We start from the raw sequence: 14,352 nt of genomic DNA on the forward strand, positions 1-14,352 counted from the left end.
TCCCCCCCCCCGCCTGTCGCCGCTCGCCTCTGCCCGAGTTGGTGTCATGTGGCGCCGCGGGTGCTCGGTTACGTAAAGGCCTTTCTCCCCCGCTGGCGACAAAAGAGGGTCTATGAAACCCGTCCGCGATGAAAATGATCATCGTGACCAAAATGATCGCTTTGGCTACCTACTGTTGAAATTGTCAACAGCAGCAAGCAAAATCAATTTCTTGGAGAGGAGTCCAAAAAATATTCTCGTCTTCTGCGGCTCGCGCGGCGTCGTCGTCCTCTGCCTGCGGATTTGGATTGGATCATTTCCATTTGTGCCATCTGTAATTTGATCACGAGTGTCATCCTTGTCATAACCATCAAAGAATGAGGGTGACTGTTCGCCCGTAGCTCTCCTGATAAAACCTGAAATTAGTCCGTTATTGCTGAAAAGTGATTTTTGTCATCGTGTCGTGAGAAGACTCTTTTTTCCTGACTTTTTGTGCACCGAAAACTTTTGTTGGCTAGCGATGAGACATTGATTTGGACCACACCGGCACAGCGGTAGAATAACGAGATTGTCATTTACATGAGCCTGAAGTTGCTTGGGGGATATGCTAACAGCGTTAGCTTTTATCCAGTCTTTTACCATCTGGTTCTGCCAGCACTCGCGCTAATGTTTTTTTAATATATTATCGCGCTCACGCCATTGATTCGCAGCGGAGTTATTCATGCGTGGGCTCTTAAAAACACAAAGCGGTGAGGTTTTTTTTTTTCACGTCAGTAACATTAGCGCAATGGTAGCCACACACTAGTGGGCCTTAAAATCTCTCGTGAGGGCTTTATGAGCCAGGAGTCACTGGCCGGCTCATACCGCCGAAGCGCAAACATGTTAGCTGCTTTTTTTTTTTTTTTTTTCTTCTTAAATGGGAAGTCAACGGCAAAAATGTTGACAGGAATACGTTCCACGGGGCGGCCATTTTGTCAGTTGCCGACAATTGCAAATGACGCCACGGTTGCTCAGGGATCAGGTAACGATCAGTCGTGGCTCAGCTTCAGAAAACGGGCCCTGGAGCTGTCTTGAAATCCCAACGCTGGCTTTAAAAGCGCCGGTTTGAATCACGGCTCATCGCCGCCTGCAAAGTTTTCATTCGTAAGCGCTGCCCTTGTTGAGTTTTGATGTTTTCACAGCAGAGCAGATACCGAAACGAGTCGAAGCGCTGCGGGCTAAACAGACAGACGGCAGTCAGGAGGAGAATGTAACAAATCTCGACCAAGCGACGCGAGCAAGCTCTGTAAGATGATCCCAAGAAATGCCGCTGCGCTTTTCTTTTTTTTTTTTTTTCTTTTCTCCCCTACCAGCATTCTCGCTTCATGCTTCTTGCCGGTTACGCAACAATCAAGGGGGCCCAAAATGGGAGCTTGCGAGCGTCGGCCACCTGTGAACGTTTTTAGAACGAAATAGAGAAATCCAAGAAAGGACATTTGACAGAAGACGTGGAGTTATTCTCACAAGTGTTACGCAACATCCTGACGGACTCACGAACCGGTGAAAGGTTTTGTTTTGGTCTAACAGATGTTTCCATGTTGGAACAAAAGGAGACATTTTGCTCCTTGTAAATACATATGGATGTGATTTATTCTTTTTTTTTATTGATAAATTGGCAAACAATTCAAAAACGTGTGTGTGTGTGTTCAGAGTTGGAATGAAACTAACATAAAATGTAAAAGGATGCACAGAATAACGTTTGTTTTTCTTCACAGGCCGGATTTGCCGCAAATGACGTTTTGAGTCCGAGAACCAAAATGGCCGCCCACATTCCCGAGCACGAGAAGTGTCTTTGACGAAGCCAACGAAAAAGTTGCCGCAGGAGATTCCTCGATTCAGCAAAGAAAATCGACCGCCTTCCTCCCCAAAAGCGTCCCATCATGCCGATCCTCAAGCAGCTGGTCCACTCCAACCAGTCAAAGCGGCGATCACGCGCCGACCTGACGGCGGAGATGATCAGCGCTCCTTTGGGAGACTTCCGGCACACCATGCACGTGGGGCGCGGCGGCGACGCCTTCGGGGACACGTCCTTCCTCAGCACGCGTTCGGGCGAGGCCCCCGACGCCAAGCGCGACTCTCCGGGCTCCAAGCCGTCGCTGCTGGTTCGCACCTTCCGCGGCAGCAAGCGCTCGCACTCGGTCAACCGCGGGGACCGCTACGAGTACCACGCCGCCGCCGCGCCGCCCGCCGCCTCGGCCAACTTTGTGAAGAACGCCATCTCCCTGCCGTACCTCAACGACCACGAGGGTGCCGGCAGAAGCCAGGGGACGGGCGTGTCGTCGGCCAGTGGGCCGGCGGCCATCGCCACCTTCGGCGCCGAGTTTGACGAGCGCAACTTCGGCGACATCGCCGAGCTGCCGCCGTCGCAGCCCAAGGCCGGCGGCGGCCTGAAGCACGCCGAATCCATGATGTCCTTCCACGTGGACCTCGGGCCCTCCATGCTGGGCGACATCCTGAGCGTGATGGAGAAGAAAGACTTTGAGGACGACGACCTGGGCTACGAGGAAGGCAAGGGCAGCGAGGGCCACGGTTCGCCCGCGCACATCCCGCTCATCGACGACCCCGCTCCCGTCGAGGAGCGGCAGCCCCCCGCCAGGCCGCCCCGCATGATGATCTACCAGCAGAAGGTCATGGTGGCGCCCTACAGCCCCGAGCTTCACGCCAGGAACAACAACAACCACCACCAGCACCTGGACAGCTGCTCCGTGTCCAGCTCCGGTTCCACCACCGAGGAAAAGACGGCGTACCCCCACCACAACGACACGGACAGCGCCAAGTACAGCTCGCCGCGCGACGACGACTTCTCTTACATGGACGATGATGACGACGAGATCAGAGTTTAAGATCGGACGCCTGATCCTCGGGTCGAAATTCATCAGTTATGGCATCCGGGGCTGTCACTCGTCACCTCACCTTGTCCGTCGACTTTGGGAAAGCCGGTGGCCATCTTTGAATGATCGCAGCAACGCGGTGTTGAAACAGAAAGTCAAAGTTGTGGCCAGGGAATGTGTTCAAAAAAATTTGAAGGTGGGATGCTTGGATCCTGTGTGGACTTTTCCAGTTTCTTCCTCCCTCGTTCCCAAAACGTGAAGAAGGTTCGCTTCATTGAAGACGCTAAATTGGCCTTTGGTGTGAAAGTGAACATGAGTGGCTATTTGTTGAAATGTGCCGACGACCAGGTTGCGCGGTGCACCCAACCTTTGCCTAAAGCCGGCCCACCCCCTGACTCCTAAAAAACATATCTGCAGGCCATTCCATGTTTTGTTTTCGTCTTAAAAAAAGTCAGGCGTCCAATTGCACTTAAAATGGCAGGTCGCATTGAAAGTACTTTACAGAATGTAAAAAAGTTCAGGTATGCGTTTTGGTTCTGGTCAAGTAGACGTTAGCTAACGCAAGGAGAATTGGCCTCCCAACGGCAAGTTCCTTCCTCGAATGGATGCGGTCGTGACGGTATTCGGTTCCTGTCAGCACAGGACTAAAAGAACGGAGAGCAAAGGAAAAATTACTCGCAGACCACAATTTTAGGTACACCTGCGTCATCGTGACAATAACATGAATAAAAAAAATCGAGACATTTTGGTCAAAATATGATCCGTTCTCCTAGTTGTGGTTGTAGTTTGCATTTTACTAAATAAAACAGAAAATACTATTATATGACAAATGTTAAATTAATATTTTAAGTGAAAATATTTTTGGAAACAAAATATATTGCCTAATTTATTGACGTTGTACATTGCACTATCCTAATCTAATTTAGTCATATGCATCCTACGGCCGCTGTCTTATTCTAAGCTATGAGTTAGTGTTTTTGCATTAATGATGACAGTTTGGCATTTATTAGATTGAAAAAATATACATACGGAACATGAAATGTCATAGCTCCTATAAAAAAAAAAATGGAATTCAAAAAAATACAATTGCTATTTTATCCAACATATGAACTACCAGTTCACGAGTTGTATTTTTCTCGATGTCGTTTGCATATTTGAGAATAGAAATAAAATACGGTTATTTGCAAATGTACATGCTATAACCAGTAATTATTTTATTTTAAAAAAATGCGACCTATTATTATTATTATTTTATTTATTTATTTTTTTTACAGTTAGAAAGAGCTTTTCTCTGAATCCAGAGTATGGTGCAGGTGTACCTAATGGTGTCCAGTGTGTTGTACGTTAAGCCAAGTATAGTTTAATAATCACTTTGTCGCGAAAATTCGCAAGTTATTTTCCTTGCGTTTATAGAATTGCTGTTTCATATCAGTCTTTTGTATGCATATACTTTTCTGAGGTAAAAGGGCCAAATTTGAAACATGATCATCATCCACCGAGCAGTTGTTGTGCCATCAATGCTGATGAACAATTTGTTGCGTGATCCAGCAGTCTGTTTGTGGAACTGCTGCAAGAAGAAAACAATGATGGAATATTCCACCAAATTGCTGTGAAATGCCGTCTGAGCTGCGTGGACTTGATATTTTTTTTTTCCTTTGCAAATAAGCTGCAGGAGGGGGGGGGGGTCTGTTAAATAGAAATAGCTGTAAAAGAATGTTTTATTGCCAAGTTTGTGCCATCTATTTACTTCTTTGCAGCACAATAACACTATTCAACTTTTGTTTTTCAATAAAAAAAAGAAAAAGCTTGTGAAATGGCGTCATCTTTGTCGTTGGACAGAACAATATTAAAGGAGTAAATTTATGAGAGGTTATCAAGAAGGCATGAACGAAAACATACATGCTTTAAAAAAAATCTGAACCACTGATTGTCTTGAGTCAAACTCAACGGGTGCTAACCATCAAAATGAAGTCACCCCCCCAAGCAAGCAAAAGCAGATGGTTCGCGTGGATGCGACGTCAAGCCTGCCGAGAACAATTGTGCACGAAGGGAGTGATTGATTACCTCAGTGACGGTGGGTATGGTTGCTCGCCTGTCGATAACAATTGATTTTAGTCTTACGATACATCAATGCCATTTTTTTAGTCTTACGATACGGCATGCCATTTTTTTAGTCTTACTATATGCCATTTTTAGTCTCATGATGCAGCGTGCGATTTTTTTTTAGTCTTACGAGACGTGTCAGTTTTTAATCTTACTACACATCATGCCATTTTTGGGGGGTCTTGCAAAACATGTTAGTTTTTAGTCATTTATTAGTCCGAGACCACTCCCCCCTTAACTTTCCTCGGATTCTCTCTTCCTCATTTCACAGCCCGATTGTATAATAAGCTGTTTTTTTACAGCCAAAAAGGACTACTATGTGTCGTTTTAGCCCCCCCCCCAAAAAAAAACGACCAGGTATAGTAAGGCGTTTTTTACAGCCAAAAAGGAAGACAATGTATAGTAAGGCGTTTATGTCGAAAAAAAAACCCACCATGTATAGTATTTCTTCGTTGAAAGGTTTCCTTTACATTTTTGAGCCCTTATTGATTGACATACATTGCCGAAGACAGTGAATACTTTGAGGGGGAAAAGTTATTGGGGCCCGACAGAAAGTTTTCTGCCCAATATTAAATGAAGTTTGATTTCACCGAAATCCTTTGGTTATTGCAGGTTCTTCAGCCCCCGGCCCCGTTGGGACCAGCAGAGACCACCCCGCAACCATCCTGACGAGACTTGCGTCTCAACTATTCCAGCGGAGTTGCCATGATCAACAAAGCATCTTGAAACAATGAAAAAAGTTGGCTTGCACGTTTGGAAGTTTGCGTATGGATGTTTTATTTGCACTTTATTTACAATCGCCAATAAAGCAAAATGACACTATCTCTTTGTGATGCTCGTCTTCAATCTAAAAGGAAGCTGGCTTAACAAACTCTCTCTCCTGGTCTCAGCTCAACTCAACTGTATTTATAGAGCACTTTCAAACAGCCATCGCTGCATACAAAGTGCATGGAGCAATTAACATAAACAACAAACAGTAAAGCAAATCGGGAATAAAGACGGTAGAAAGCACCGAACAGCAAAACCAAGATCTCAGGATGGCGTTCTGAAGGCAGGTAGGGGTAGGAAAGACTGGCGGGGTCGAAGGGTTATGGGTGAGGTTTGTGTGCCGTCACTTCACCCACAGGCGAAGCTCGTCCCATCAGTGACCACTCCACGAGAAACGCCAACCGTCTCGCCAATTCGATTCTTTGTTGACCTTCAAAAACCGATTCGTGTGGTCGTCCGCCTGTGACTACATATAAAAAATCCGAAATTTTTGTGCCGCGATGGCCTGATGGGAAAAGACATCGCTGAGGATGCAGCCGGACCGAGTTCGAACCCTGTCCCATCTGCTTTACATTTATAAATTTAGCAAGGGTCGAACCCGGGTTTCCCGTCACCCCGTCCAGGGGCGAAATGAGTACCAGAAGCGAACACCCCCCGCTGAGTTGCCAAAGCATCTCACCAAACATGTTCATTTTCTAACTTCTGAACGTGTGGATGGCTGATGCCCCATGATTAAATGTTAAAATTGCTAAATATTTGAGCCAGAATGGCCGAATGGTAAAACACATTGAATGGTAGTCAGACGAACCGAGTTCGAGCCCCTCCATGTACTCCATTTATTAATTTAGCAAGAATCGAACCCTGGTTTTACGGGGGGGGCACACCAGGTCTGAATTCATTCAGACGACGCTCGATTGCTTGTGAAAAATTTCGGGTGCTTATATTTATACTGCTACACGAAATCTTCAACAGCAGGTCCTATTTGATGACAAGAAAGAGACGTACTGGTTGGAAAGCACCACCGTGGAAAGATGGTCCAGAGGTGTAGGACTGTCATTCCCACCTGGGTAACTCATGTTCGAGCCCGAGTGCTGCCGTTGCCGTTTCGCTCCGTTTTTTCCACACAATATCTTCACATTCACTTCCTGTTTCAAAATAAAAGTTTTTATTTTATTTCCGGAAAAGCCGTCATCAACGGAAACCTATTTAAAGCGGGCCGACAAAGCAATCGTTCTGTCTCACCTTCGACAGCCTCCGCTCGTCCTCGTCTGCTCCTGCTCCGCACGCCTGTCCACACGGAAAACTCCAAAAAGGTGACTTTTTATTCTTTAAATAGCCTCTGAAAACACACGGCTTTCGCTCAATTTGAATGGAAAGCAAAGCAGCACTTTGGACGTGCTGGTACCTGGCTAACGTGCTCAGCAAAAACGTTTGCTCGAGCGTTAGCAATCAATATCTCCTGCGACCTCACGTTGCAACAAAGCCTTTTTTTCCAACATCCTAGGACGAAAGCGGCGTTTCGCCGAATGGGTAAGTAGACAAAACCCGTTTTCTAAATCCACAATTAAAGCAAAATATTGTGCCTACGTGCGTGCTAATTGTGTCATTTTTGTTCACAGGTACAAATCTTCAAATGGAATCTAGCACGGGCCACTCGCTGTGCGTTTTAATGTGGATTGTATGTCCTTAATCGTTTGGAACGAGCCCATCTAATTTGTCTCTTTTCTATCCACAGGCTTTGCATCTGCTATAGAATGGCCAAATTGACTGCAACACGGTAGAACTGCCACGTTTTAAGAAGCCACCGTACGACAGACTAAATCCCTAATGTGTCGATTCTGATTTCTGTCTACACAGGCTCACATCGACAGAATGACCCATAAAATGGCTGCCATCCTGGCTTCACGAGGCTTTGGCAGGTCTTTTACATGCATACCAAATATCGGGGCACTAAGCCACGCGCTTGCAAGGTTGAAACTCAAAAGTTTACGTGACCGTGTCTGTCAGGCCACCGCGCTGTCGAAGAGGCGTCCAGCTCACAGGAGCTTTTCCTCAACCAACAAAGCTCGTTGACCTGTCGGTTGAGTGGGCGCACTTGTGGCTAAAATAAAATTGTGGCGGGGCTCTTAATTCCTGGCCCTCTCACACTTACCCAAATGGTCAGGATCGTTGTCGGGCTTCCGCAGACCTTGCTGATCATCTGATCATTTGAATCAGCTGTGTTGCACCTGTGAGAAAACGGGCAGCAGAGTGTCACCTGCTTAACATAGGCGTGTTTGTCCTGCTTTTGTCCACCAGATAGTGCTGAAGGACCTGATGCAGGTTGTGAAGTCGAGCCGTCCCTCCTCAACGTTTGGACCTGTTGCAAAATTCCATGCCAAGTCCTTGAACTGTTGCTTGTAGGCAGGCCCTCAGCAAACATAGCATCACGATCCACCTGATGTCACACACAGCGTGACTGAAGTTACACCCAAAAAGCACTGCACATTGAATTTTCAAGCACACTCACCTGCCTTTTCTTTGACTCGGCATGCAGCGCAGCTTGCAGTAAGAGTGCTGCCAGAGATCCTCAAACTGCTGGGCCAAGAGACAAATGCGACAAGCTCGAAGCAGGTCCTCGACGTTGCCGTTGAAAGGTACAAATTCAGAGCTTGATGAGTCCCTTGTTTGCAGTGTTGGCAGGTTTGACCACCTTGGATGAGTTGCTGGACCAGTAGCAGCTTGGCCTATTGGTGCTGATCACGCTAGACCAGCTGTTGCAGCAAAAGGTTCCAGTCTCCAGTTGCTGCGGCAGCGTAGAGTAAAACGGAACTGCGTTTCAGGTTAGGAATTGGTGTCTACTCACCTGTGCCTTGTCATTCAGATGGCGCCTGTGCAATGAGGTGAAGACTCTGAGCCATCTGCTGGAAAGAAGTTGCATTTCAACAAGCATGTGTTCATTTTCCAGAGTTGAGGAAAACGTTTTTGGGTCCTCTGTGCCGCAAGAGGGGAGGAACCTGCTCACTGCCAGAGTCCACAGTCGAGCAGAAAACACTTTTTGCCCTTCTTCTTACTCTGTTATTTGCAAGGTGCTGAAGCCAAACTTTGCCTGAAAGGCAGGGAGACATTTACACTTGTTCAATGCACCATCATGACTACTTTTAAGTGTCCCCTTCTCGAAGCGGCAATAAACGCGATCCGCTTCCTGCTGATAAAAGACCACACCGCTTGTCTCTCTCGCTGGCAAGTTTCTTGCCAAAAACATCTTTGTCTGTACAACAAATTGACTTGTGTGGAACTCACGGATGTCTTTCCTCAGGTCAACACACCTGTCCCGTGTTCCTCTCACGAGCCGACCACTTCGCTGCCCAGCAACAGACTGCCATCCAACTTACAACTTTTTCTTCTGCTTTGTCTACTCTGCAAAAGAAATAAAGCTTGATTACAAAGAACACAAACTAAAAGCTAGATTACAAAGAACACAAACGATTCATTCTTAAACACATCACGACAATCTAACTTAAAAAAAAAACAATCTTAAACATTTAAAAAAAAAAAAAAATTATTTTCAGTTTTTTTCAAAAGTTTTCTTTCAGAATGTTTGTCTTCCGTGCAGGAAAATTCAGGGAAAGTGGGTGAAATAGATGTTCTCTGATTGACCGGGGCATTTGTGGAGCGTGACTATGCAAATATACACCGGTCTTGTTGGTCGGATTCCGGAATGTGAGTGTGGATATGCAAAAACCCTTGATTCTGATTGGTTATGTAAACAACGGCCTCACCGTGATTGGTGGATGTGAAATTCGGTGTGGTTTGGGGCGGGCTTTGAAGCAGTATTTCAAAGGCCCACTTGAGTTTTCAGGTCAGACTTGCACTTGGGTCACATCAGACAGTCTCTTCACTGTTCCCGTGGGTTTCACAAGACCCAAAAGCTCGATTCCTGCAGTTTCGAGTCATGTGGAGACCAACGGGACCAGCAGTGTTACACTTGTGTCCATACGAATGACTGTCTCCTCAAGACTTTAGTCTTTGAAAGGTCTTCCACTGCTGTGATTCTGACGCATGAAAGGCTTCGAGTGAGTTGAGCTTGAATTTAATCATAAAAGGCAAAGACTCAAACTCAAGTTGATTTATTGGACAGAAAAGCGAACATGACGATGTGAAAGCATTTTACCAGTCAATGTTTGTGTGGGCCAGTTCGTTGAAAGGTTTTCTCAAACCACGTTTACATTTTTGAGGACTTATTGATTGGCATGTATTCCCGAAGACAGTGAATCTTTTGAGGGGGAAAAGTTATTGGGGCCCTCTAGAAAGTTTCCTCCCCAATATAAAACGAAGTTTGATTTCACCGTTGTATTTTTTTCGGTGGACTGTTCTTGAAAAGTTGAGGGCCACTTCAGTCGAAGGTTTGTCATTCCTATTGGCGCCAGCAGACGGCGCCCTTACTTTTCGTTCAGACCTTTTGTTGTGTTGTTTGTTTGTTTTGAAGCGTCAACACCGTCGACGACGGGCGCGAGCCTATGGCGAGTTCGTGGTCGAATTTTACAATGATTCTTTATGCTGTTAGCTGACATTGGGAAGCGAAATCGGGTTTATTGATTCCCCTTGCCAAAAGCGGGCCCTCTGCTGGAGTTTGAGAGCGAAATGTTTCTGAGCCTCTTCAGGTGTGACGGGCTGCTCGTGGTGGCGCAGAGGCTGGGAAGAGGACGCATTCTGCTGGAGTTCATGCCGGTGGACTCGGAACAAGGCGGCCTGGTTCTACGACTGCACGCCACCAGCCCCAAACAACTCACCCCCCACCCCCCGAAGCTTGATTTCACCGCGATCCTTTCGGTTTTGCAGGTTCTTCAGCCCCCGGCCCTGTTGGGACCAGCAGAGAGCACCCCGCAAGCATCCAGACAAGACTTGCATCTCAACTCTTCCAGCGGACTTGCCCTAATCTACAAAGCATCTTGAAACAATGAATAAAGTTGGCTTGCACGTTTGGAAGTGTGCGCATGGGTGTTTTATTTGCACTTTATTCGCGATCACCAAGAAAGCAAAATGACAAAACGACACGATCTCTTTGTGCAACTCGTCTTCAATCGAAAACGAAGTTGGCTTTGCAAACTATCTCATGATCCTGATCTCAGGATGGCATTCTGGAGGCAGGCAGTCGGAAATACTGGCGGGTTCGATGGGTAATGGGTGAGGTTGGAGTGCCGTCACATCGCCAACGAGAGACGCCAACCGTCTCACAGAGTATGTTCTTTTTTACCTTCAAAAAGCCGCACTTGTGTGGTCAGCCGCCTTTGACTACCTCAAAAAAAATCGGAAATTTCCGTGCTCGGATGGCCTGGTGGTCAAAGACATCGCTGGGTAGGCAGGCGGCGGAAGGAATTCGAACCTCCACCTGCTCTCCGTTTATAAATTTAGCAAGAGACGAACACTTGTTTTCCGTCACCTCGTTCAGGGGCGAAGTGAGAAATTTGAACCAGAAGCGAACACTCCACGAGAGATGCCGAGCGTCTCACCAAACATGTTCCTTTTTTTTAACCCATCCCTTTTTTAAACGCCCTGTAATTACATTTAAAAATTTCGAAATTTTCGCGCCAAGATGGCCGAATGGTAAAAGACATCACGTCGTAGTCAGGCGAACCGGGTTCGAGACCCACCATGTGCTTCATTTATAAATAAAGCAAGATTCGAACCCGGGTTTCCCGGGTACCAAGTATTGTCGTTATCCGACCACGCTAATTCACTGATAAAACTTTTCGGGTGGTTGTATTTATAGACCTACACCAATTCTTCAACGGGACTACGTGATAGAAATAGATATAAAGTTTTCGTGGTCAATGTCGCAGTGGAAGGACAGTCCAACGGTATACGACAAGGATTCTTCACTGGTGAACTCAAGTTCGAGCCCCGGTGCCGCTCATAAGCAAAGCCTTCAACATTTCGCTCAAGTTTTTCTCCACACAATATCTTCATTCTCACTTCCTGTTTCAAATTTAAAGTTTTTTTTCTTTCCGGAAGTGACGTCATTGGCGGAAGCCTATTTAAGCCGGTCCTTCGAGGCACTCATTCTTTCTCACCTTCGACAGCCTCCGCCTCGTCTTCCCGCTGCTCCTGCTCTGCACGCCCGTCCAGAAGACCAGGTAAACTCCAACAAGGTGACTTTTTTTGCTCTTTAATAGCCTCTTAAAATACACCGCTTTGGCCCCCACTTTGAATGGAAAACAGCACTTTAGACGTGCTCGCACCTGGCTAACATGCGAAGCCAAAATGTTTGCTCGAGCGTGAGCAATCAGCGTCACCTGCAACAAAACCTTTTTTTTTTCCCCCCAGCCTTCTAGGACAAAAGCGACGTTTGCCGAGAGGGTAAGTAGACAAAACTCATTTCTACATTCACAATTAAACCGAACTAATGTGCATGTGTGCGTGTTAATGGTGTCATTTTTGTTCACAGGTACAAATCTTCAAATGGACTCGAACACGGGCCACTCGCTGTGCGTTTTAACGTGTAATTTAAGTCCTGAACCGTTTGGAGCAAGCCCATCTAATTTGTCTCTTTTTCTATCCACAGGCTTTGCATCTGCTGCAGAATGGCCGAATTGACTGCAACACGGTAGAACTGCCACATTTTAAGATACCGCCGCAGGACAGACTAAATCCTGAATGTCTTGATTGTCATTTCTGTCTCCACAGGCTCACGTTGACAGAACGACCCACAAAATGGCTGCCATCCTGTGGAGTTTTGGGCCCTGGCTTCACGAGGCTGTGGCAGGTCTTTGACATGGCGACCAAATATCGGGGTGCTGAGCGAGGCACTTTGAATGTTGAATATTTAAAAGTCAAGAGCTTACGTTACCATGTCTTTCAGGCCACCGCGCTGTCGAAGAGGCGTCCAGCTCTTTTCACAAGTGAAGCAAACCCTTTTATACACGTGTGACGACTCGTAATTGAATCAGCATGTGATTTCCGAAAGATTGGGCACAGGTGTCAAAACCAGAAATGTCAAAAGTTTGGTTTTGGTCCGGGAATTGGTTGAGCTACTCCTCAACCAATTCCCGGAAACTCGTTGACCTGCTGGTTGAGTAGGCGCACCTGTGGCTCAAATCAAACGGTGGCGGGGCTCTTAATTTTGGCCCTCTCTCACTTATCCAATCAGGTGCGTTGCACCAGGGAGCGAGAGGGAGGAAACTGTCAGCGAAGTGGCACCTGCTCAACATGTGCATGTTTGTCCTGCTTTTGTCCACCAGATGGTGCTCAAGGACCCGATCGACGTTGTGAATCCGAGTCTTCCCTCTTCAACGTTTGGACCCGTTGCTTGTCGGCAGGCCCTCAGGAAACGTGGCGTCACGAGCCACCTGCTGTCACACACACACGCAGACTGGTGACTGAAGCTCCACCCAAAAAGCACTGCATATTTTGTTGTCAAGCACACTCACCTGCTTTTTCTTTGACTCTGCATGCAGTGCAGCTTCCAGTGACCCTCCACCTGCTGGGCAAAGAGACAAATGCGACAAGCTTGCAGAAGGTCCTCACTGCTGTCTCCATTTGCAACGTTGCCGTTGAAAGTTACGAAATAATGGGGGGGGTGTCTCTCTCGTTTGTGGTGTTGGCAGGTTTTGACCACCTTGGATGAGTCACTGGAACAGAAGCAGCATGAGCAACTGTCGTAGCAAAAGGTTCCAGTCTCCAGTTAATCAACACTTGGGAAGCAAGTTGAAAAATGAGGAGCAGAGTACAACGGAACTGCGTTTCTGGTTTGTAATTGGTGTCTACCAACCTGTGCTTTGTCTTTCAGATGGAGCTGTTGCAGTGCGATGAGGTGAAACGTGACTCTGAGCCACCTGCTGGGAAGAAGTCTCCATTTCAATAAGCCGGATTTCGTTTTTCAGAGTTGAAGATTGTTCTTGGGTCCTCTGTGCCACAAGGGGGAGTAACCTGCTCACCGCCGGAGTCAACCCACAAGCACAGACCTGCAGCCAACACTTTTTTGCTCTTCCTGTTATTCGCTAGGTGCTGAAGTCAAATTTTGGGCCAGCCTGAAAAGTAGGAGACATTTACACTCGTTCAATGCACCATCATGACTACTTTTTTGACCCCCCTTTCCTTTCTCTAGACAGCAGTAAACATGATCGGCTTCCTGCTCTCCAAAGACCCAACACTGACTCTCTCGTAAGTGTCATGCCCAACACATCTTTGTCTGCACAAGAAATTGACTTGCACATAACTCACGGATGTGTTTCCTCTCAGGTCAACACACCTGTCCCACGTTCTTAAGAGCCGACCACTTCGCCGCCCAGGAACAAGCAGACTGCCATCCAACTTGCAACTTTTTCCTCTGCTTTGTGATTGTTTACTCTGCAAAAGAAATAAAGCTTGATTACAAAGAACACTTGAACTCTCAACTTCATTCTTAAACGCATCACAAAAATATAACTTAAAACAATTTAAAACCTTTAACCAAAAAAAAAAAAAAAATCCTATTTTTTTATCAAAAATTTTTTTCCCAAAATTTTTTTCTGGATTTTTTTTTTTTCTGGGATTTTCTTCCCCGGCAGAAAAATCGAGGAAAGTGGGTGTGGTGTAGCTGGAATGCTGGCTCATGATTCGCTGATGGCTGTGAGAGTGGGTGGGGCATGGCAATAACATGCTGCGATTGGCG

The 14,352-nt window shown here is 46.6% G+C and overlaps 2 protein-coding genes and 2 long non-coding RNA genes across 9 annotated transcripts in view; 3 read left to right on the top strand and 1 right to left on the bottom strand.

The window, feature by feature from the left end:
- cdc42ep4b (CDC42 effector protein (Rho GTPase binding) 4b) overlaps positions 1 to 3,038 on the top strand; it is a 32,971-nt gene extending 29,933 nt beyond the window's left edge. The window contains exon 2 of the mRNA XM_019865603.1: positions 1,734 to 3,038. Coding sequence (XP_019721162.1) covers positions 1,899 to 2,861 — 963 coding nt within the window. The 5' untranslated portion in view covers positions 1,734 to 1,898 and the 3' untranslated portion in view covers positions 2,862 to 3,038. The remainder of the gene's footprint in view (positions 1 to 1,733) is intronic.
- A 3,739-nt stretch (positions 3,039 to 6,777) lies between these two features.
- On the top strand, positions 6,778 to 12,700 carry LOC109513281 (uncharacterized). 6 transcript variants are annotated; one of them, XR_002167702.1, is made up of 10 exons: positions 6,950 to 7,033; positions 7,225 to 7,250; positions 7,340 to 7,379; positions 7,456 to 7,497; positions 7,578 to 7,639; positions 8,019 to 8,119; positions 8,257 to 8,333; positions 8,394 to 8,542; positions 8,668 to 8,788; positions 8,866 to 9,179. XR_002167702.1 is itself a non-coding variant. In XM_019865605.1 (8 exons), the coding sequence occupies exons 1-8, from the start codon at positions 6,795 to 6,797 to the stop codon at positions 12,603 to 12,605; spliced, it is 552 nt and encodes a 183-aa protein (XP_019721164.1). In that variant the 5' UTR covers positions 6,778 to 6,794; the 3' UTR covers positions 12,606 to 12,700. The 6 variants fall into 6 exon arrangements, 1 of the variants encoding a protein (XP_019721164.1); XR_002167705.1 differs by having other exon boundaries at positions 6,952 to 7,033; positions 9,019 to 9,188; XR_002167704.1 differs by lacking the exon at positions 8,668 to 8,788 and having other exon boundaries at positions 6,956 to 7,033; positions 9,019 to 9,182.
- LOC109513287 (uncharacterized) lies at positions 7,144 to 13,240 on the bottom strand. Its single transcript, XR_002167708.1, has 3 exons — positions 13,130 to 13,240; positions 12,735 to 13,048; positions 7,144 to 7,154 (listed from the first exon to the last, which is right to left on the bottom strand). It is a non-coding gene; the product is annotated as an uncharacterized LOC109513287 (long non-coding RNA).
- Positions 12,835 to 13,972, top strand: LOC109513286 (uncharacterized). The gene is made up of 5 exons (XR_002167707.1): positions 12,835 to 12,849; positions 12,941 to 13,512; positions 13,583 to 13,736; positions 13,807 to 13,866; positions 13,941 to 13,972. It is a non-coding gene; the product is annotated as an uncharacterized LOC109513286 (long non-coding RNA).
- Positions 13,973 to 14,352: the final 380 nt, after the last annotated feature.

Source organism: Hippocampus comes, unplaced genomic scaffold (genome assembly GCF_001891065.2).
Source record: "Hippocampus comes isolate QL1 unplaced genomic scaffold, H_comes_QL1_v1.1 scaffold58, whole genome shotgun sequence".
In the NCBI taxonomy this organism is placed as follows: Eukaryota; Metazoa; Chordata; class Actinopteri; order Syngnathiformes; family Syngnathidae; genus Hippocampus; species Hippocampus comes.